The sequence below is a fragment of the Vespula vulgaris genome, chromosome 21, assembly GCF_905475345.1.
Source record: "Vespula vulgaris chromosome 21, iyVesVulg1.1, whole genome shotgun sequence".
Classification (NCBI taxonomy): Eukaryota; Metazoa; Arthropoda; class Insecta; order Hymenoptera; family Vespidae; genus Vespula; species Vespula vulgaris.
In genome coordinates, this window is record NC_066606.1 from 2,334,395 (window position 1) to 2,358,541 (window position 24,147).

The following is a 24,147-nucleotide window of genomic DNA, read 5'->3' on the forward strand; positions in this document are numbered from 1 at the left end:
AATAATTGTAAATTTCGAATAGTTTCGAATTTTACAAAATCATCAAATCGTCACATTTTAGCACATGACGTCACACGTCATTCATTATTTTTCATTAGTACACAAATGGCGCGCGGTTTAAAATGTGCGATAAATGAAATTTACGCAAGATTTCAAAAATGAAAATGTCCTGTGGACATCATTTATTATAATATCTAGAATGTCTGATATAATCGTGCGCTAGTTGTTTTTAATCGATACGATTCCTTATCTAGACGATATTCAATATGTTACATGTACATTCAAAATTATAATCCTAGTTATATTGACAGCAGACTAATCTAACATGACATTTCTTATTATTTTTTTTTTCTTCATTTCATACAAAATGTGTGTATACACGTATAATTTCATCAGTAGTAAAAACTCATACAACGAGTTTCGCTACCAATTATATATCGCATTTATTATCATAGATATTATATCTTGTGATCGTGGCTGACAATATTTCTTTCATTTAACCGAATTATAATAATACATAGATTTCTTGTAATAATATTCTCAATGTATGACTTGTTCGTGACGTCCACAAAAAAAAAGGAAAAAGAAAGAACACGCAAAATGTAATTCAATGAATCGAAGAACATCCACAAACTTTCTCTGAAAAACGTTTTCTTCTATATGATCGTAAAAGTATTTGTACCCAATATTCTGAAACTATTCCTTGGCGTGTAATCATGTATTTACTAAAAAAAAAAAAAAAATTATCTGCTATTTACTTTAATGACATTCTTTAAAGCATCTATCTCGTTAGAGTTATATGATAGAAGACTTAAAAATATATAATGAACAGATAATTTAATAGGAACGTCTTTTATTATCAAAGGTTCGCACTTTATGCATTATTGCCCATAATAACGCGTCTTATGTAAAAGTTGATCTCGTCGCGAAAAAATCGCTGATTGAATTAAAAAAATTAATGAAATTGCGTACATTACATAATATACAACTCCTTTTTGTTCTACAATAATAATATTATTATTATTATTATTATTATTATTATTATTTTATTATTATTATTATTAATATTATTATTATTAATATTAATATTATTATTATTATTATTATTACTATTATTAATGTTATCATTATGATTTGAAACACCGTATTTTTAATGATCATACGTATGTTCCCTTCACGATCAAATTTGTACATAGTTAGCTTTTTCGAGACTGGACAAAATGTAATAATACATGATATAATGCACACAATACACAATCTGCTTTATGTATATTCGCCTCAATATGTGTAAGAAATATGATTGTTACGAAAAAAAATCTGCACAAATATTAGTCTTATCTCTTGGGAGAATAATTCTCAAAAGGTCGGATAGTTTAAGGATATTAATCATGATATCGATTACTTTTCGTTTTAATATAATAAATTATTTTATCAATTATCTATTAAACAACTGACAGCTTACATCATGATCCTGAAACTCCGACCCTTGAACTTTTATTATTAAAAATATTATTCAAAAATAGTGGGTTTTTAGATCTCAATAAAAAAATCAATAAATATTGTCAAAAAAAAGTGAAATGATATTAATGAAGGCCTTGCGTTGACATATAAATAAAGAATAGGCATTATTGTGATCGTGTCAGTTAAAGTGTGCAAGAATGTTGAACAGAACTTCCAAAGATGATAAGTCAGAAAAATTGATGAATCTTAGGAAGACGCTTCCAGAGATTTTGATTAAAGTGGAAGCTCCAGTTCTTTGCATACAAACGTTATCTAAGAGCACAACATTACTGCAAGGAGCCACGCAGCACAATAAATTATTGTTAATGAATGTATCAAAACATTTTTTAATCATATTACTTTATCTTTAATAAGTAACATTTACTTGTAATAATGTTATTGTGTTACATGATCGAATTTTATCGTAAAACAAAGTTTCTAATTCTATTAATAGATGACGAAGTCTCTATCCCCCATTATGATAGATATTTATTACAAAAAGAAATACAGAAATTACAAGAACACAATCAAATAATAATCGTAGTAAAATTTGTTGTATTTATAATTATCAATAATTATAACATATCAATGATTTTCTCTTAGACTTCGTTTTTCATATTTGTCTCACTTATTTAATAAAAGATTTGCTATAAGCACGTGTTTTTTAAGTTGCTCCGTGCCTCCTTGAATAGTCCTCACAGCAGAACACTTATAATTACTTATTTATCTAGTACTTCGTACTTACATTCGAATATATTTGACTTTTTTTATAAACCACTATTTTTACAATCCTTGCCGATCTTCGTTTATGGAAAAATGGCTAAGATAGACACAATTATGATATTTTTGTTTCTGTGTAAAAGATGCCGATATTTGCAATATAAAAATGTTACTTAGGACCGGCTTTGTAACAATTTCACTCATACAGTATTATCTTAACTGACTACAAAGTCTGTAATACGGAATATAGAGCGGTTCATTAGGTCGTTCATGATTTTGATATGCAAGAGTTCAATGAAAGAAATTATTATTTTTTAGAAGCACACTTTGCAAAACTGATATATATTGAAATGACTTTTTTTTTCTTTAGGTCCTTTGTAATAGATTGCCTCATGATCCAGGAATAGCATGTACTTTGCAGAAAATTATTAGTGCCATCATATTCGATTGAAGAATATTGGCAAATTTTTTTATATGTACAATCTTATTTTCTTTTTCAAGTATTCTTAAGTAAAAATAAAAATAAAATAAAGCATCTTTTTTTTCGACACCCTGATCTATCAGTCTACTTTTCTGTAGACTGATGACTAACATAATTAGAATTAATTCTAAGTAGTATAACATAATATTTTAATATTTTAAGACCTTTGTGTTTTTTTTTTCTATTGAAAACAATAGTAACATATCGTCCAGCAATTTAATTGCACTACAATTCAGACAAAATTACAAGAAAATAAACTATTCCAATGATTTGAAAGATGAAGAATAAAATAAAAAAATATTGAGAAAAAATACTAATCTAATCCAAAATACTGTAGCAGGTATTATGACCACATAAAAGTAAATTAAAAGTAATTGTATATCTTTATTTTACAAGTTATATTGGTAAAACAAAGAAATCCCCAATCCTAGATTCTGCAAAATTTGTAGCATTAACAATTCTGCAGAACTAGGCACACGGTGACCAGAAATGTGATGGTGTTTCTCATAATACACTATGGATAAAGTAGCAATTATATTTATATCATATTTAATGTGTACATAATAATTAAAGTATCACTTCATACTTTTTCTCAAGATAATATACAAAGTAAATAAGCTTCTTCTAAAAAAAAAGTATCTACTGGAGAATATTCTCACGTAACATTTTTCTTTGAATTTTAAAATAAAAATTGAGAAATTTATGAAGTTGAATAAAAGGGAAAAAAATGCATTATATATTAAATAATAATTAGAAATTATTAAACACATTGTGATAAAAATTTAATGGGTAACACCATCACAGTAATTTAACTTAACAGTGGATTAGTCATCCCAGTTTAAAAATTGTGCTTTCTGACTATTACCAACCCCATCTATGACCGATCAGTCAAAACAATGGGTCCACAGCATATAACCATATTAATTAATTCTTGATATTTAAGAGTGGCGGCAGTACGCCATCACATGTAACAAGTGGGGATATAAAAATTAATGTATATATGTATAGATTATTTAGTCAGCTATCTTCCATTACAAACTAGCATCTATTTAGTAACTGATATTTATATAGTTCTCGGTCTTAAAATTATAAAACAGATTAGTCTGCCCGTCGATATTCACTATTATTATTGCAGCTCCAATAAGATATAAACCTTGTTCACGTAGTAATATCCTTGCTGACATTATCGCGGTCGTTGTCATCGCGGTAGCGTATGTTCTGATCCCGAATGACTGGACGGAAGAGGGCTCGCGCTTATTATATCGCGATATCGTTCCGTTCCACGACGTCCGCAAATGCAAAGATGCCGTCAAATGTATGTGTGGCTATTCGATTTTTAACGTCTATTCCCCAGCTTTCAACTGTGGTATAAAATGATGACAATTTTAATGACATTGACTTTTTTTATTCGCGAAATGTAACGCCTTAAAGGGTTTTCAAGGTTTGGTCAATGCTAAGAAAATCATTCTTTTTTTGTTTTTTTTTTCCTTTTTTTTTTTTTTAGACGCCGCAATGTATATATTTTTGACTCACTGAAAAACAATTAATTCTATGTGATTCGGTGATCATTAGCACGCATAGTGACAGTCTTAAACTGATGTATAGTCACTAATTTCAATGTCAGTTCTAATTGAAACTTCTTAAAGCTAATGCAGACTGGTATTTAACGAGTCATGAAGTTATAACAACACTTTCACCATTTTTCATTCCCATAAAAAGGCATTTATACATTAGGAGAACAAATGAAACTTTACAAATTCATTCGCAAATAAATTCCAAGACTATGCCAGTATATTGTGAAATAGGTTATTATCGAATCTGATGTCGTAATTTCTATTCTGAGTAACAAAATATAAAGTAGATTTGTTTTTTTTCATACCTCTGGTATTAATTCATGAGAAATTTCATTAATGATAGCGGCTGAGAGTTTATAATATTTTACGAGCCGGACTCTTCCAAGTTACAATTTTACGAAACTACTCACTCGCGTTGAGATCGCAGAGTCACTGAAAACTTTTGCTCTTGAACTACACCTACGTGACAGTCAACGAGCGTCGATTTATAGGACCTGAGTCGTCACAAACGTATTAATCCTCACACCAAACACTAAACGTTTTCCATGTAGTCTTCATCTTTATATCATATCCTGACACGCATATTCCATATATTCCATTATGTAGTAATTGTTTAATAAGGTCAAAAAATAACCCTTTTTACCAACTCCTGAAAGGTATTCTCTAGCTGAATCATTTGGGTTCTGGGAAGGCCACTTGACATTTGTAGACTTCTTCAAGCATGACTGCTTGACCTTGACCCTGACTGACAGTTACAGGAGTTGTGGCATTCACTACAACAACTTGTTGCCCTTGTTGCCCTTGTTGGGGTTGCTGCTGCTGCTGCTGTTGTTGCTGCTGTTGACTACTTGCATTTGTTTGTTGTGCATTACTTGGATTATTCGTGTTCTGATTTCGAGCCGTTTGCCCATACTTTTCATGAATTGCACGATGTCGTTTTAATGCGAAACGGTCGGAAAATCCTATCTCGCATATATCACATCTAATAAAAGCAAAAACTTGTAAAATAAATCTACATAGAGCATGTTACATAAGAAAAGTTTATAAATCGTATATTAAGAAACACGCTCACCTATGTGGTTTCTCACCAGTATGAACTTTCGCATGATTTTTTAGGTGTGTTGCTTGATTGAAGGCAGAACCACAGATGTTACATCTGTAAGGCTTTTCACCAGTATGAATTCTCCTATGATTCCAGAGCGTTGAATGTCTAGCAAACGTTTTTTCGCAGACTTCGCATTGATACGGACGTTCGCCAGAATGAATTCTTTCATGATTTTTCAGATGAGGACTCTGTGAGAATTGCATTCCACAGACACTGCATTTAAATGGTTTTTCTCCGGTGTGAACTCGTCCATGATTTTTCAAATAAGCAGCTGAAAACAAAAAGATTATTGATCATATATTACATGTTGAAATAGATGAATGTGCATCCAGATTTAGAGTCCAACCAAATTTATATGAGAAATACCTATTACAAAACATTTTATACAGCCGTCGCATGCACATATCCTTACCTTTTGCAAAAGCTAAACCACAGACTTCGCACTTGAATGGTTTATCACCCGAGTGCAACCGCTTATGAGACCAAAGTGAAGAATACCGGGAGAATGTACCATCACATACATTACAATGAAATGGCTTCTCCGCTTGGTTCTGACTGTTTTGTTTGCCACCTGAAATTGGAAATACGACCAAAATTTTAGTTTTCCTCAAAGGGCCAGTTCTACAAAAAGATGTGCTCAAGGTTGACCTGTGATGCGTTTTGACCAACACGATACACAGGATTATGCACGGTAAATGTTCTTTTCTTCGTGATACATTCAAAAGAGGATTTTTATAATATCTGATTATGATAATAAAGAACTTGTAAAGCAATGATGCTTGCTTGAATTAAATTTATGCATGTTATTTAAAAACTTATACATGCAGATTGCAAAAGGTTAGTTTTTTCTTTTTTATTTTTTATCAAAATTAAATATTGAATTGAATGTATAGAGTATCCATTTAACAAGAAATATTGAAATGACCTCTTTTATCATTTGTATCTTGAAATTAAGAATGTACTAAGCAAAAAGAAACTTGAATTAACTTTTATATTTGGACAACGCTGAAAATTTTGAGTCAAATTTATAAAACTGTCCCTTAGGGGAGATTTCATTCCGTGCAATTGTCCTTAAATTTAGATGTCGACAGTTCTACTGAAGAAATAAAGTAGAATTGACATACCAATAAAAAAGGTATAAAAATCTGTGAAAACATCAGTGACCATAAATCTTTTTCTACCTACTACAAATGCATGCAAACATATAAATTTGAAGCATCAAAGAATTATATAGTATGCAATACTTGAAAATAAAAATACTTTGGACTGTGTCTATGTAAATATCAAAAATTGTTACTAGATATTTTTAATAATAGAGATAAATGAAATATTTAAAAATTTTTACTATTTTTCAATTGCAACTTAGTTGATATCATGAATAAATAATAAATTCAGTATGTTTCACTTAATATAAAGATTTTGAACTGTCACCATCCAAAGCAGATATATAAGAGGTTACTTAGATAAATTAATTACAACACAGTAACCCCATATTTTTATTGATTGCCATCTTTTCCGACTTACTTCCTATGATGATGCGGCCTGTTGCCTTGCAGCCGCCACACTTTGCGAGGGAACTGATTCCAGAATCTAGTTTTTCGTCGTGTTTACCTACCATACACCACCCGATGTACGATCATGATAGCAATGAGATGATAGAAATATGGTGGAAAAGTGACAATATTTGGAGAAAGAAATGTTTCTGATGTTCTACTAATTTAAGGGAATTGAAAAAATTATAATTTTTTTTATACCGTTTTCGAAAATTGGACAATGTAGAAACAATGTAAAAACAAATATAAAGTTTAAATCTATTTTTTTTTGTTTTTTTTTTTCTTTTTTTTGTTTTTTCTTTCTTTTTTCTTCTTTCTTTTCTCTGATTGCTTTCATTCTTTTATTTTTTTCTTTTTTTCTTTTTAACAGGAACATTTCTTTTTCCAAACTATTTATAGCATGAATTTATGATGAACACTCACCGATGAATATTATTCCTGTGCCATTACATTTATGACATTTGGTAACACTAGTAACTCCCCTTCGTTTTACTGGATGATGACCAGGTTTAATTGCTACACAAAGAAAAAGGACATTTATTACACAAAGATGGGATCACAATAGAACAACAAACACTCCTAATGTGTATTCGTATCATCTTTTGTACATATCATCGACACTTCATTCAAATATATTTATTCAAAAACGTACTCTTTTTGATTTTTGTGGGATGATGTTCGCACGGATCTTCACTACCACAATCTTCACATATTTGCACTTTTGGTTTTTGGTGCATATTTGTTTTATGACTTTTCAATTCTCCAGGCAGTGCAAAACAAGCTCCACAGACATCACAAGTATACGGTCTTTCAGGTGTAGTAGCTACAGTCACTGTCGTTGGTGTTTGAACAACTACTTGTTGTGGCTGTTGTTGCAAATTGCTGGGTGTAGTGTTGTGAATCCGTTTATGATGATTCAACAAGCTCATGTGACCAAACACCAGACCACATATATCACATTTAAAGGTTGCGTTTGTAGCAGCCGCAATACTCATCTGATTTAATAATGTGTTATATCCAACCGGCTGCACATCAAAACGATAACAACCTTTATCATCTGTTGTTATGGCACCAATTGTGCTCACTGCATTTGTCTGAACTTTTTGGAGCATGTTGACATTATAATAAAAAGGAAATTCTGCTGTTGCAGATTGTTGTTGTGATTTATCTTCCTTTTTATCCGCAGTCACATACATCTGTTGGGATTGCTGTTGCTGCGACTGTTGGCCCTGCGCAGCTTGCTGCTGTTGAATTTGTTGTGGGTCAAACATTGCTGCTTGCTATTAAAAATAAAAAATTTTATTATTCTCTTAGATCAAAAAGACGCATTGTTTATACTCCAACATAAGATAAATATATATTCATTTCTAAAAAAGAAACACATACAAACACACACACACACATATATATATAATTTTATGAAGTACTTTTATTACAATTCTTTTCTATGCTTTTTCAAATTGATTATATAATATCAAATCCGTTACATCATAAATGTGGATATTTTATTGTTTTTTGTTTATTTTAGAAATTTATATTTATACATGAGAAATAAAGATACAAACCTGTCTTTGATCTCCGTAACTTGAATTACTTTGCTCCGTTTGAGTGAAACTGTTGGTTTGTTCAGTTTGTGTGAACATGGAACACTTCAGTGGCTGTTCAATAGGTCGGTTCTGTGGAATATAAATTTTTGTTTAATTACTCTGACATATTTGCTATTTTCATTAAAAATAATCTTGATGATCTTGTTCTTCTTTAGAACTATTACGCTGTATAATAGTACATATTAAAACTTCAGTATACACAATTATAAATTTCTTGTTAATATTTCTATTTCCGATGCGTTTAGTTCCCTCTTTATCTCAATGGCTTACGTGCTGCGTATACCTGCTGTATTTGATCAGGACGGGTTGCATTCAACCAGATCACGTTGTTGCCATTTGATTCAAGGGCCATTGATGTGTTGCCTTCGATCCTGCACAATCGATAGGCAGTTATTAAAGTAAAGGCACCTAAGTTGGTCCGCAGCAATACAAGTCGCTTTAAAATGACCCCCTGATCAAAGCCACGCCAAGTTAGAATAGTTGACTTCAACGTAGACTGCACAGCAGGAAGGAGCAGTAAAACCAAGAGGGAACCAAAGCATCATGCACGTTAGAAAAATTAACTAAGTACTCACGTGCTATGGTCTTATAGAGACGGCGCACGGGTTAAACGTCCGGCTGCCGGGCGGGCGACGATCTTCTAGTTGCCATGACGGCGGCGGTGTCGGTGGTCGTGGCGGTGGTAGTAGCGGTGACGGCGGCAGCGGCGGCGGCGGCGGTGGCGGCGGTGTTGGCGGCGGCGGCAGCGGTAACGGCGGCGGCGGTGGCGGCGGCGACGCGGCGCGTGGTTCCGTGCGACCGTTTAGCCTGTACGCGCCGACGATGACGCTTTCCCGAGTTTCGAATAACTATACCGCTTATGCATTCACAAAACCGATGATTTTTGTATTCTTCGAAGAGCCGTGGACGCGCGCGAGAATGAGAGCAAGCGAGAGAGGGAGAGAGAAAGAGAGAGAGAAAGAGTATGAGTGAGAGAGAGAGGGGGAAGAGAGAGAGTGAGAGAGATCGATGACGGTCGTACACAGGCACAAGATATTTTCTTTCAGCACATTCAAAACGTGTATTTCCTTGTGGCGCTTGTTAAACAATATCCTCGTAATAACTTAAGCCTCTTATTCGTTCTGCCGGGGTTCTTGGGCAAGCTTAATTTCGCGCGTCGAAATCACACGCTTGTCACTGAACAACGTTGGCCCGCGCAGATCATGTCGTCCAAGCAGCGCGGTGGCGGCTGCGGCGAGTCCTGTACGAAGCGCGGGCGTCTCGGTGTCATAAAAATTGGCGGTACCGCGCGCTCAAGTTTATCCGAAGAAAGCCCGTCTTAGCTTCGAAGCGGACAACCCGCGTACCGCAGCTTATCCCACGCTCAGGATACGTCGATGCGCGAGAAAGCAGGCTGTGCACCGTCAACAAACTTCGCGGTAGCCATTACACGCGACGAGGATAACAATGGGCGACACGAAAGCGCGCTATGGCCCCGATGCCTTTTTCTGAACAGCTTCGAGGCGCCTTCCGTAGCACCGACCAATCAGAGCCAAGGTCGGTATCTCGAGAAAACGGGAGAGGCACGCGCGACTCGACGCGCCAATTGTATTCATTGGTCGAACGTACAACCAGAAACGATTGTAATTGGCTCAACGACGAAGGTACGCTTTCTCTTCGTTGAATAAAACGATTTTATCTCGTCGTTCATTTTTCAGATAAGTTTCATGGAAGTTGTAACAATTTATCCGTTATGAAGATTTTCGAACTCTATGATATATTATATTTTGTTATTATCGATTGTATTTTTCATGATATTTATGTTACATCGAACAAAGAAGTATCATTGACGTTATTTATTGAATTAGAATAACAATATCATTAATAATAATGAAATAATAGATAATTGAGAATTTTATAACAATTGGTTACGTTTCTATAGAAAAGCAATATTTTCTTGAGAACATGCCTTACAAATCACGTAGAGTTAGATTCGAAGATCGCCGCTAGATGGAGCAGTTATAGCTGGAGTTTTTCGTTAATCTGTGAAAGACAAGTATTTCCATTCAAACGTTTTATATTCAAAATAAGATTATACCTGATGTACGTATACATTTTAATTTGCATTTATATGGTTACTTTATTCAACTATATATTATATTTATCTTTATACGATGAATGTGTTTAATTATATTTATTAACAATGATACAAAAAATGTAATAATATTTAGAATACTTGAGTCCCATATTTTTCTTATTAATATTAAAAATAATTTAGAAATGTTTAGAATAGATTTGCATATTAATATTACAAGAAGTTAAAGCATTAAAAGTACATTCTTTTATCATATTATATAAGTATTTATAACACATATATATTTATATAATTACTCATTTCCAAGAAACTTATTTTCAAGAAATTATGTTATTTATAAGATTTCTAGAGAATCTTATAAGTTAGTTTACGTAACATTAGCATAGCTCTTCAAAAACCTTTTACTATAATGATCGAATAAAAACTGAATATCTTAGCTTTATTACTTATGTCCGATTATACTAGCGTATGATTATTGATAACATAAAAGATATATGTATCGAGTTCGATAGTTATTTATAGCAGAACTGTGTGTAACTATTTTCAAAATTATTTAATAAGATATCAAAACACATTCACGAGCTATAATTAAAACAATGGAATTATATACATATAAGAGAAAATAAAAAAAAAAAACAATAAATAAAATAGTAATATCTACGAATGAAGTTTTGCACGCGCGCATTTGTGTATGTGCATATATATATTTATAAAATTCATGAGTTCGCAAATGTTATACAATTTTGATAAAAAAATGGATTTCGTCCATTTTATTCTAACAAGAAAAAGAAAAAAAAGAAAAGAAAAGAAAAAGAAAATTGCTTCGAAACTAATTCGCATTTGGATACGTTCTTATATATGTCGAGTTGCGCACAAACGTAGCGCTGAAAGCATTTCAAAGCAATTCTAGGCAGTATAGAACAGCGAATACGTTCAGTTGGCGTCGCGACGTCACGACTAAAGGGTCGTAGGATTCGTGTACAGAGAAGGACTCGATAACATTTCTCTCGTTTACTCAATACCAAATGAAAAGTGAAAGAGAAACATAGAAAAAAGGAAGATAATAATACGTATTGTAAAAATATCGAAAGACATTGTAATAAAAGAAATTCGATTAATTCTAATCGGTAAATCAAATAAATTATGGCCAATCGATTCGAGGAAAACACGGGAACAGAGGAATCATTCTAGAAATACCTATATCGAAAAAATTTCTCTTTTAAAATGAACGAATATCAAATGTCAACGAGTGTGTATATATATATATATAAAACAAATCCAGTTTACATAAGTCTATTTTGTTAGATTAAAGAAAAAAAGAAAAGAATAAAAAAAATCTAATCGTTGACAGTACTCGATTTCGTGATGCTCCAATCGTGATTTTGTGTTTTGATCTTGTGACATCCCAATATCCCGACAAAAGTGTTCTTTTTTCGTCAATTTTACTTCTAACAAGGAGAAGGAACGACAAGGTTGTTTTGTTGCAACTAATGAGCAATATTTACAACTTATTATTTTTATGGGGATTCTAAAGAGAAAGGATGGGAGGAAAGATCAGAAACCTTTATACGAATCGTTCATGAAGATAAACCAGAAGGACATACTTACGTTTGATAGTGTGCCAAATCTTCCGGGAAGATTAAAAATTGTTCTTTAATTCGACGGAACTATATATATATATATTTTCTCCCTCTTTCTCTCTTTCTCTCTTTAGCAGATCGTTAGTCACGTGTTATTTGATTTCATTGAAAATAGAGAAGAGAAACAAAGAAGACAAATAAAAAGATATATTATATTTCAAGCATATCCAATCGATGAAATTTCAACGAAAATTTCGAATTGAAGACTGTCTATTTGTGACATATTCTTTTTATAAAGAATTTAAATTATACATTTAATAAAAAGTGAACTTTTATTTCGTTTTTGTCAGCGAGATATGTATATTTCTGAAAAAAACGAAAAAGAAAAAAAAGAGAGAGAAAAAAAGGAAAAAAATCGAGTGATATTCGACACCATAGATATTTGTTCGGTTAAGATAATCGATGAAAATATTTATAAAATGTTCCATGGTGTATTTTTTCTTAATAATTAAAAATCTCACAGAGCCACACGGCTCCATAATGTGTCCTGGTCCGAATATTTTCTTTTATGTCATCTAAATTTGTCGTTTCGCTTTCACGACGTTGTGGTATATTTGTTGTATGAATCTGTTGGGTCATCGACCTGGAACGATCTCATCGTCGAATAATTTTAGATAACGAAAGTGAATGAAATATTAGAAAAAAATAAATTCGATATTGGAAAAAGTTGGGCGCTTACATGAGCCAAAATTAGGTACGAATTCAAGAAATTTAAACTTATATCTTACGATTATAAAATTTTTAATGAATTTTTCTATAAATTGATCCTTTTTTATAAATCAAACTTTTCATTCATAATAAATTTTTAACGAAATACTGATAAGATACTTTATCGATCTCGTCGATTATATGTATATTTATATATTTATACTTACGTTTTAAATATTACACGATAATACTTTGACGGATATTATTTTAATGATATAGGTAAAAGATATTTGGTGTAATAACGTATGTAGTATCTATGTACTTACGTGTGCTCATCCAAGCGCGCGTAAACAGACGTATATATATTATAAGTTAAAGACGTTAACTTACAAATTTCAGGAAATAACGATAGAACGAATGCGATGACGTTTTTAATTTAATACATTTTAACAAGAAAATACGAAGAAAACTCTCGATTAGAATAAAATTTGTATCATTAATCGAAAATATCACTGATAAACAAAAAGATATTACGAAAAAAAAAAATGTCTAATTCACCCGGTATTAAAAAAGTACCACCAAGACCGAAAATCACTCTGCCGATTCCTGGTCAATATGGACGATATCCACAAACACCCGCGGGATACGTATCGACACCTTATAATCAAACACCCGCACCTATGACACCCGTGCCTGTAACGCCCGTTTCCGGACAACCACAAGTATTTTATTCCAATAGAGCTAGCGAATTCGTATTTACACAATTCAAAGGAATCAAAGACTTCACAAAATCTGGACTTAGTGTAGGCGAGAGAAGTGTTTTTTGGTTATACGAGAAGGTAATATTTTAATGTGCAAAAATTGAAAATTTAGAAAAAATTATTTTTCTTTTTTGTCAGAAATTATAAATTTTTTATAGGTTAGCTCCTGGAGTAAACGATGGTTCACCCACATATTTTTAGTCGTTATTGTATTTTTGTATAGTGTAGCCGGAGCAATGATTTTCATTACCATCGAAGGAACCAACGAAGATATATTTCATCTCAATATACGTCAAGAAAGGTAAATTTTATGTTAATCGAAGGAAACAAAAAAGAAAGGAAAAGAAAAATATATAGAGAAGAGGAAAAAAAAACAAGAACAAAATTCGGAGTTGAAATGAAAGTTTTTTCTGATCTCTCCAAGATAATTCCAAAATATTATTTTTAATAACAAATCCAATTAATCGATTATTACTTTTAATTTTAATTCATATTTTTCACTTTTATTCTTTATTCAATAATGAAAATATAAAATATTGCGAGAATTAAAATATTTAGTCATTCGCATTATGAAACATTAGATCAAATGATAGTCCTAGAAAATGTGGGACGATTAAAGTGTCTACTTTAACGGGAGAGAGAGAGAGAGAGAGAGAGAGGGAAACAAAAAGTAAAAGAAAAAGAGAGAATAATATAGCATAACATGTCGACATATATTTTATGTCTCATTCGAGATCTGTTCTGAATAATGTTCGATAATTATTCAAACAAGTGACTTTTTTCTTTTCTTTTCTTTTTCGTAATTCAAATGAAAAATACTTTGTTGTCAAGATAATACAAACGCTATAGTTATATGAAACGCTTGATCGTGCGACATTGATAGATTCGATTTGCGCATCGCGATAAAACGATCTCCAAATACGTTTATATCACTAAGACTGTGACAACGGGTTAACTTCGATCGTAAGTTCGTGTAGATGACTATTCGCTACAATTTTATGTTACGATCGATTAACCTCAGAACGAAGGTCACAAGTTAAGTCAGAAACACGAGAATCCGACCCTTTTTACATTATATTTATCTGTAAGAAATTTTCCTTCGCGTGACATGAATATTATAAAGTTTTTACGCACGATATGTATTTACTTAGGTACTTATTTACTTACCATGGTCCAGCTATAATCTCGCTAACTACAGTTAACCTTTGTTAAATCACGTTTTTATAATTTTATCGATGAAAATATTACAAATTCTCGATATTCGACATGTGATCTTTGTATAAATTCATACTGAAGCATTTTATTTGTTTTTTACGTATTTCATTAATATTGAAATGGGATGGGGATGTAAAGAGAGAAGGAGAAGAAGTAGACGAAGGGTAGCTCGGTTGTAAAAACTATACTATAAATGTAACCTGTCGTTTTTACAATTTTAGAAACAAGACGATCGAACTGATTAGGGAACTCTGGGACGATGAAGTATTGGCCTCGGATGTGGAACTTTGGAAAGGAGGAGCCCGAAGGGAACTTATGAAATATGAAGAACACCTTTACGAATTCTACAAACTTGGCGTAATCGACCGCGGCGAGAAAGTCTGGACATTTTGGAACGCCGTTTTTTACTGCGGCACGATTTACACGACTATCGGTGAGTCCTATTTGAAATTTTATGGATCTTTTCAACAATTCCGTTTTTCCTACCAATTTTTCTAAGAGTAATAAATGTTTTTTTACATTTACTTACGCGATTATCGTTTAATAAATATAATGCGTCATTTTAAAAATAATATATGTTTCGGATTCATATATATATATATATATTGTTGGTTCGCATAGCTCGAGAATTGCATTCTTCTTCTTTTTGTCTTTTTTAGAAAGAAATTATGCGATTTGGTCACAATTGTTGTCACGTCGAATAAATTAATAAAACGGTTGGTTATCGTACCTATCGGGGATGATCTCGAGATCATTTTGAAGATTTATATTTCTCTTTATAGCTACACGTTAATTCAACACAAGTTCGGGGATGGGGTGGGGTTGATTTGTTTACCCGCTGCCACACTAAATCTCACTCTACTGAAATATATATAAACGATGGTTAATAGATCGTCCGATGAGAAACGTAATTTTGTTACAAGAACTCCATTTATCTTGAAATAACAATCGAGAATCAATTGCCGGGCTACAAAATGTTAACGCCGCCTTCGATATGAACTTTTCCCGTGAATCAGGATATATAAATTATTTTGGAATGTTTATATATTTTTACATCAAACATATATACTTACATATACACACTAAATATATTTCGAATGTCGAGAGAACACCTTGCCCACGCATACTATTTCGAGTAGCTCACATTACGTAACGAAAAACTAGAGAATTGAGAGAAATAATCAAGGGGAAGGGGGAGGAGAAAAAAGATCGTGCTTAGTCTAAAATTTCGACTTGACACGTGTTTGAAATTTTTCTTAGGTATTATCATAAACGTTACTGAACAATGAATGATTTTGTCGAAAAGAACGACTAAGAGATGTTATATTTCGTTTAAATGAACAACGAAAAAGGAATACCAAAGAAATCGTCAAAATCCTGACTTTCTATGTTCTAATCGTCTTTGGAATAAAGAAGAATAAGAAACAAAGAATAAGAAACGAAGAAAAAATACGAAACAAAACAAGATGTTCAAACGTGAAAAAAATAGATTCTTCGACCTACATGTACAAAATAGTTGTCTCATCTAATTATTTATTTATTTATGTATGTATATAAGTATATATGTAGATGGCTATTTTTCTGAAAAAAAAAGAACCGGGTCAGATTACTCGGGCACAATAAGCATTCAAGCATATATTTGGTCATCTTCCAAAAAAGATGTGACCTCTCTTTATTTGCGTGTGCTTGGAAGTGTCTTTAGCGAGTCATCTTTTTGAGGAGAAAGAGACAGAGACAAAGATAGATAGAGAAAGAAAGAGAGAGAGAGAGAGAGAGAAAGAGAAAGAAAGAAAGAGACAGTCAGCGACATTTTATACAACTATTTCGAGATACGGCGCCATCATTTTCTTGATGCCTATTTTAAATTGATATATAAGTATAATAATATGTCACAACGTACATGCATACATACATTAAATTTAACGAAAATATAACGACTTTTCTTTTGAGATATGTGACGGCAAAAAAAAAAAAAGAAATAAAAAGAAATTATTCCTGAAAATTTCTAGAAAAAATAAAGAATGAATTCTACTACTTTAGTTCTAGTTAAATAAGGAAAAGAAAAAAAAAAGAGAAACAAAAAGATAATTAATATTAAATTAATATTAAAACGATAGTTTTAAAGATGATTACCACATGGAAAAGAAGATACTAATTAGCGGTGTTACGCTAAACAAATATATATATATATATGATGATGAATGGTATAAAAATATATATATGATAGATAAATAAATATATATATGATATAATGTGTGAATGATCTATATATATATAGATATTGATATAAAATAATATAGCAATTTGCAATAATAACGATAATATAAATAATATGATAGCAAGTCATCCTACACCATAGAAAGATAACAAAAGTATAGATAATGTAAAGTGTTAGACCTAAGTTATCGTGAATAAGGGGGAAGGATAGCACGTGGCGCCGGCGCTCTTCGTCTATCCAGTCGAAATGCCGCTACGTAAAACGAGTTGCGGTACATACAGGCGCGGCATCGCGACGCCAGGAGAGAGAGAGAACCGGAGAACACAGTTGTGCGTCAATTGCGCCAATTCGAGCGACGCTCGATAAACTGACGACGACGACGACGACGACGACGACGACGACGAGTTAACGCGCTGCGTCAAAAGTAACATCCTTTTCTTCTACCTAGCTAGCATTAGCACTAACGTTTTCTCCGAGCTCTCGCTAACGTTACCAGTGGTGGTGCTGGTGGTGGTGGGAGCAACCTCCGTTTTATTTCTGTCTTTCGCTCTACGTGCACGTAACAAATCGAAAGAAACTAAAGATACGAGACGACTGGTTAAAATCGCGATCTCGTTTTCTTTCTTTTTATTAATCTTTAACTTCCATTCTATTTTATTTCGTTCCATTTTAAATTCGTTATATTTTTCTTTCTGTCTGAGTTTTTCCCCCGCCTGTTCACCCCCTTCCCTAATCTGTTAATAACAATCACGTGTCTTTCCACAAGAAGCACACACAGTTACGACGTTTCTCGTCGTTGACGAGTTGTCGACGATGGAGGATAGTTATACGATCCACCGACGTCGCAAAGCGGCGGCAAAGAGACGTGAAAAAACACCGGAACCCTCGTCGAGAAGTCAACTCGTTGAGACATCCGAGGATGAGGAAGAGATTAGGAGAGCAAGGATGGAGAAGATGGCTGAGGACACCGAACGTATGGAAGAGATGGAAAAGGAGAGGAAGGTGAAAGGTCAAGAGAAGGAGGGACAATTGTACGAGGGTCAGGATGAGAAGGAAAGGACTCGTGAAAGAAAGAAAGTTACAAACGGTAAAAAGAATGTTACGAAACTCGAGGATGGCTCGAATGTTACTCGTCAAGAGATGCTTTCTTCGCAAGCAACAACAAGTCTTGTTACTCGTTCACGTGAGATCGATAACGATAACAACGTAGAACGGAATGTACAACAGGATATTAAGGTTGGGAGTAAAATAGAAGAGGATATTGAGAAAAAGGAAACTCTGAGGATAAAGGAAGATGACAGCGAACTTATCGACACGAGGAAAGTCGAAAAACGAACGAAAAAAAGATCGAAGGATCGTATGATCGAAAGACATCAAAGATCAACGGATTCCAGTGAGGAAAAAAGCGAGACTAGCCCAAGCAGATTAAAGTCCTCTGAAAGTGTGAGACCGAGAACGAGGAAGTCCATTGGGAAAACTCGAACGAGCGAGGGTGATAAGTCCGTTCGTGAGAAGCACTCGTTCGAAGCGAAAATTCGTCCTAAGGATAAGCCCGAGAAAAAATCTTTACAACAACCCTCTGACCCCAATGAAAGTATCATAGAGGGAGCGACGATGAAGAAGAGCGAAAGCTTTCCACCCAGATCCCTGGAACGACAACCAGTCGTAAAGAGGTCAGCGACGGATGTTAAAAAACAAGTGATACCATTGAGTAATGATAGTCTAATAGAGGATTTTGCGAAAGCACAGCGCGAGTATTTATTGAGAGAACGTAGCATTTTAGATCCTGATCTGCCAGAGGAGGAATATCAGGACGCTAGTGAAATTATGGCTATGAGAAGACGAAAAATTGGTATGATTCATAATGAGAGCGAACATCAAAAGATTATTAATTCGGTGAAAGAAGAGTCAGCAGATTCGAAGAAAAGTTCTTGGTTCTCTCGGTTCACATGGTTTTTATTCTTTTTGAAAAAGAAAAAAACTGATAGTTCCGAGGTAGAGAAACGCGAAGACATTCCGCAAAATGAATCAACGCAAGAAATAAAAAATTCTGAGAACGAACGTACCGATATACAAGAAAAAGTCACTTTCTTGGATTTCCTTCGTGCACTCAAAGACGTTGCGTCCGAATTAAAGGCTTTCATGATTCAAAATCCTATAGAGATGCGAATAATAAGAAAAATGAGAAATCGTTGCATAGCTCAATTAATCCTAATTATGATATATTGCGGTCTTGGTGCTTTTGTTTTCCGATTTACCGAAGGCGCGTTTGAGACTTTTTACAAGTGCGGCGTAAAGAGAGTTAAAAGAGACTTTTTGGACAGTCTATGGAATTATAGTCACAATCTTAGAGAGGACGATTGGAAGAGTCTGGCACGAAGAAAGCTAATGGAGTTTGAGGAACAATTACATACCGCTCACGAGGCAGGTGTACACACGTATAGTGGACAAAGAAGTTGGACCTTCTTGAATGCTGTCGTATATTGTCTTACTGTGATCACCACTATCGGTGAGAAGACATTGATCTGATAAAAAAAAAGAACGTGTCGAATATAAAAAATTTCCCGATCCGTGATCATGCAAGATATCTGGCGTTTCATGATTAGAATCGAATTAGACTATCTCTAGGTTTTATAATAGAAAACCAAAATGAATTATTAACAAAATTAACGTTATACAGATAAATTCGAAAACTTACAGGATTATTTCGTTTACGATAGACACAGGCAAATAGATGATACATCTATATGATCCATTTCGATACGATCGAATTCATAAAAAATTTGTCTATCTTTCCTCAGTGTTATCTACGATATTTCAATTAACAAATGTACATCTTTTTTGCCTTAGGATACGGTCATATCTCACCGAGCACTACAACTGGAAGAGCCATCACCATTGTTTATGCTATATTTGGTATTCCGATGTTTCTTATTTTATTGGCAGACTTTGGCAAATTATTCACACGCGGTATCAAGTTCCTTTGGGCATTCGTAAGAAGGCTCTATTACACCGGAAGTTGTCGAAAAGTTCGTCGGACCGTGCCTGTACAGGTGAACCAATATAATTTGTTTAATTATTCAAAGAGAAGGCATATACGCAGAATGTTCCCGTTTTATTCGATTACCTACTATCTATGAACATTGTTTGTTACATCACAAAACATATAGCTTATAATAAATATAATAGATATAAGTTACATAAACTTATATCTTTATTATTATAATATTCGTTTCTATTGTATTAATATTAATTAATTAAAGTAATACGTTCTGCGAATATTCACTCTTTCATTTAGCCGTTATTGATATTTTTTTACGAATTTACGTTTCGATAAAAATTTGTTATAAAAGGAAGTTATGAAAGGCGTCCAACTCGTATACGATCTCGCGACGTTTAGAAGACCATCCCAGATGAACCCGGAAGATATAGAAGAGATTCAAAAACAACAAAATCAACAAGCTGTATTAAATATAGATGGCAATGCACCAGATACACCGGGAACACCGGCTATGTCAACGTTCGCAATAGACGATGAATTTAATCTTCCGATATCAGTGGCAATATTCATTCTTCTTGGATATATCTTCATAGGTGCTACGCTTTATAACGCGTGGGAGGAATGGGGTTTCTTCGAGAGTTTCTATTTTGTTTTCATTTCTATGAGCACTATTGGCTTCGGCGATTACGTGCCAAAGGTAACCATGATCTTTCTTTAGAAATTATTAAATAAATCAAACTGTATAACATGACATAATACAATATCGACACACACACACACACACAGATTTACAAACTTTACAAATACATATTTACGTAAACAAAATGAGCATGGAAGAATTAATAATCTCTATTTCTATCCATTATTAATTTCTATAATAAGAAATTATATATGTTCTACGTATAATTGAGTCTGTACCATATAATAATTTCTATAAATTCCGAATGGTATGGCACTATAGAAAAAAGCCTGCATATCCGGCTTAATTTGCTTACTAGCATTCTAATTTTTACGTGAATGACATGAATGCATATCGTTTTTCCTTTCAAAATAATTCTCGCGTCGCTAATTTTAAATTATGGAATTAATTTCATTTCTGCTTTTGTTTTTCACGGTGGCGTTCAGATGGTAAGATTTAAAAAAGAAAAATTAAAATGGACAAGCGTATGCTTCCCTCCTATAATTGCACTCATTTATCGCACATGCTTTTCCCAATAGTCACATAGAGCACTGTTTCATTCAATTTATATCGAAATTAATCTATAATAAATTATGATTGTTGAATGTTGATTTGATTAAATATTAACAAATTTATTGATTGATTTAGCATCCCATGTATATGATGTGTTCGATAATATACCTGGTATTCGGTCTGGCTCTAACTTCGATGTGCATCAACGTAGTACAGGTAAATATCATAAATGATATATATTATTTATTTCTATTTGTTTAAATGATATTATATTAAACAAATTATATTAAATATATATATTTAAATATCGTCCTCGTAACACGTTGATCAACAGGTGATGCTGTCGGATTCGTTCAAACAGGCAAGCCAGAAAATTGGTGCTACCATCGGGTTTGAAATCGCGGATGACGACGGATCAGTGAAACCTGCTCCACCACCACCGGTGGAAGTGGCAGACATTCATACCTCTATAAAAGATTCTGAAAGCGTTGAAAAAATAGCACCTAAAGCGAAACAAGAGGATGTAGATCTATAAGTTATGAAAATACTTTTAGATATGGTTATTCAAAAAACATTTAATTGATCTTACGTTCTTTCGAAAGAGCTTTAAGTGCAAATTCCAATTTTGAAAAATTATAATTCTCTGCTTGCTTGATCAGATGGACTTTCGGCTTTTATTATTACAATAAATATGTATATGTATTGTGTATGCGCGGGTGTGTGTGCGCGTGTGTGTATGTACGTGTGTATGTATATGTATGTATATATATATATATGCATGCATGCGTGATAACGCGATATTTATATATGAAACAGAAAGATATATTCGCTTTCTCGTTTAAAATAATGCACTTTTTTATCGAGTAAAAAGAAGCGAGAAAGAAAGAAAAACAATTCTGCACAATGAGAGCGGCCTTATCGTCGTCGTCGTCGTCATCGTTCTTTCGCTTAATTAATTTATAAGAAAAAAATGATAAGAGGGGTATGTCTTTTAAAAAATCCTTCGAACAATCACGAACATATATGTAGACCGCTTTACGCTGTCACATTTGTTGGTTCTAAAATCGAAAAACAAATCGATGTATCATTGAAAAGATTGTTATTGTCTTGTCAGTGATTTGTGATGTATAGATAGTATAATTTTAGGATAAATAACATCGATCGTCTTATATAATATAATATATTATTTTCTCTTGAATATGTGAAAAAGCAGACTGAAAATATTACAATTTATTTTTAGAATGCTAATCATTTATTTTATTTTATTACATTTATTTTAATTTGTTCCACACATTTTAATATCTACTGACAATAAATATAAACGAATGAAAATATATGTTAGACACTTTTTTTTATAACTTTTTTTTTAAACACTGAACAATGGTCTTAATATTTTCTTAATTACGTACAATTCTTGCTTCTTGTTACTCCATACAGATTAATACAATATTCGTTACTATTTCATTTATTATTTACATTATTATTTATCAATTATTGTGATTTCAAAAACAGAAAATGATAACACAAGTAATATCTGCTTTCGTACATAATATTTAAAAACTCATTTATCTAATATGCGATATAAATTACCAAAGTGTATACACAGTCATATTTGCAAAAGAGATACTATTTCTCTATCGAACCGCGTCCATTATTGACATAACATAGATAAATTGTAACATAGATAAATTATATGTAAATTATTATCCAAATATTTTATTAATAATATTGCATATTATAATTCCAATGGGCTAAATGAACATCGACGCGATGACTTTATCTTTAATATATAATAATGTTAAATGCATTCATTATAACCTTATATAAATATAAAAAAAAAAATATATATATATATATATACATATACATATATATATATGTATGTATGTATGTATGTATATATATGATATGTGTGTATATATATGTATATATATATATAATTAGTTCTGACTGATTATATTATGTATTTTTTTTAATGATATTTTCGTTTGACGCTTATAAAATTTAATTTTTAGATTATTAGTAATTTATTGTTTGTTTATGATTTTATTCTTTCTATTTCTACTTTCTATATTTGCATGCATTATCTCAAAGCATCGAATTTAAGCTGTAAAGGTTCAATAATTTTTGTGCGAAATTATACAAAATAAATATAAATAGAACAACGTAGCCAATTTTCACTACAAAAAAAAAGAAAATCGTGCCTTTTTGAAAATCAACTGTATTAGCTATTTACTGTTTATCTAATTCCTATGACACAAGATCCCATTTGTAAAAGTTAGTGTGCGATTTGTAAAAATGTCGAACAAGTAAATATCGAATGCCTATTTTTCTCTTTATATTTTAAACAATAAATAACTATTATGTGCGTGTAAAAAAATTTGTTGTAATTTACTTTTTTCTTTTTCTACTTTCATTTTTTTTGTATTTAATTATCTAATTAAAGATTAATTAAACAATATTTTGAATAAACAATTCGTAACATCTACAATAAATATTTGTTTTTTTCTGTTATTTAAAATTTACCACGATATTTTCTTCATTGTAACAATACCAGATCAATTTTAATAGTTAAAGATTAATTTCCTAATCTTTAATCTTTAAATTTCAATATTCGTAAGTTACGCTTCTATCTTTCTTCTTATGTTCAAGGATACGATTGGTCGATACTCTTTAATTTCAATACAAAGATATGAAATTCTCTGTAGAATATAAAATATATATATCAAAAAAATTATAATCGTGAATTTTATTATAGGATACATGTTTATTTACGTAAATATATATCATATTAAATATCAACTGATATTAAAATTTCTTATGAATATAGGATTAATAATAAATTTGTATTTTCGTTT

The 24,147-nt window shown here is 32.3% G+C and overlaps 2 protein-coding genes across 10 annotated transcripts; one reads left to right on the plus strand and one right to left on the minus strand.

Annotated features, from left to right (window-relative positions):
• Window positions 1-150: 150 nt before the first annotated feature.
• Window positions 151-10,039, minus strand: LOC127071274 (zinc finger protein OZF-like). Of its 4 annotated transcripts, none has more exons than XM_051010365.1 (9): window positions 9,116-10,035; window positions 8,824-8,911; window positions 8,499-8,609; window positions 7,586-8,213; window positions 7,357-7,449; window positions 6,905-6,991; window positions 5,793-5,951; window positions 5,348-5,651; window positions 151-5,257 (listed from the first exon to the last, which is right to left on the minus strand). In XM_051010365.1, the coding sequence occupies exons 2-9, from the start codon at window positions 8,890-8,892 to the stop codon at window positions 4,948-4,950; spliced, it is 1,761 nt and encodes a 586-aa protein (XP_050866322.1). In that variant the 5' UTR covers window positions 8,893-8,911; window positions 9,116-10,035; the 3' UTR covers window positions 151-4,947. The 4 variants fall into 4 exon arrangements, with proteins under 4 accessions (XP_050866322.1, XP_050866323.1, XP_050866324.1 ...); XM_051010368.1 differs by having other exon boundaries at window positions 5,135-5,273; window positions 9,116-10,039; XM_051010366.1 differs by lacking the exon at window positions 6,905-6,991.
• A 1,259-nt stretch (window positions 10,040-11,298) lies between these two features.
• Window positions 11,299-23,669, plus strand: LOC127071265 (uncharacterized). 6 transcript variants are annotated; one of them, XM_051010339.1, is made up of 9 exons: window positions 11,318-12,948; window positions 13,302-13,741; window positions 13,822-13,964; window positions 15,100-15,311; window positions 17,866-19,605; window positions 19,947-20,149; window positions 20,450-20,794; window positions 21,425-21,505; window positions 21,624-23,669. In XM_051010339.1, exons 2-9 carry the CDS (start codon window positions 13,448-13,450, stop codon window positions 21,822-21,824), a joined length of 3,219 nt encoding a protein of 1,072 aa, XP_050866296.1. In that variant the 5' UTR covers window positions 11,318-12,948; window positions 13,302-13,447; the 3' UTR covers window positions 21,825-23,669. The 6 variants fall into 6 exon arrangements, 5 of the variants coding, with proteins under 5 accessions (XP_050866296.1, XP_050866298.1, XP_050866300.1 ...); XM_051010341.1 differs by having other exon boundaries at window positions 11,318-12,086; XR_007784957.1 differs by having other exon boundaries at window positions 11,299-13,741; window positions 21,223-21,505; window positions 21,624-21,692.
• The last annotated feature ends 478 nt before the right edge of the window (window positions 23,670-24,147 follow it).

Bases quoted from the DNA above. Each gene is read 5' to 3' on its own strand.
- LOC127071274 (XM_051010365.1), bottom strand. From the start codon at position 8,892: ATGGCCCTTGAATCAAATGGCAACAACGTGATCTGGTTGAATGCAACC. The intron at 8,214-8,498 runs GTTTGTATCTTT...TATTTTTAATAG, and splicing joins GTTACGGAGATCAAAGACAG to CAAGCAGCAATGTTTGACCC. The intron at 7,450-7,585 runs GTACGTTTTTGA...TTCTTTGTGTAG, and splicing joins TCCCACAAAAATCAAAAAGA to CAATTAAACCTGGTCATCAT.
- LOC127071265 (XM_051010339.1), top strand. From the start codon at position 13,448: ATGTCTAATTCACCCGGTATTAAAAAAGTACCACCAAGACCGAAAATC. The intron at 20,150-20,449 runs GTGAACCAATAT...TTGTTATAAAAG, and splicing joins GTCGGACCGTGCCTGTACAG to GAAGTTATGAAAGGCGTCCA. The intron at 20,795-21,424 runs GTAACCATGATC...TGATTGATTTAG, and splicing joins TCGGCGATTACGTGCCAAAG to CATCCCATGTATATGATGTG.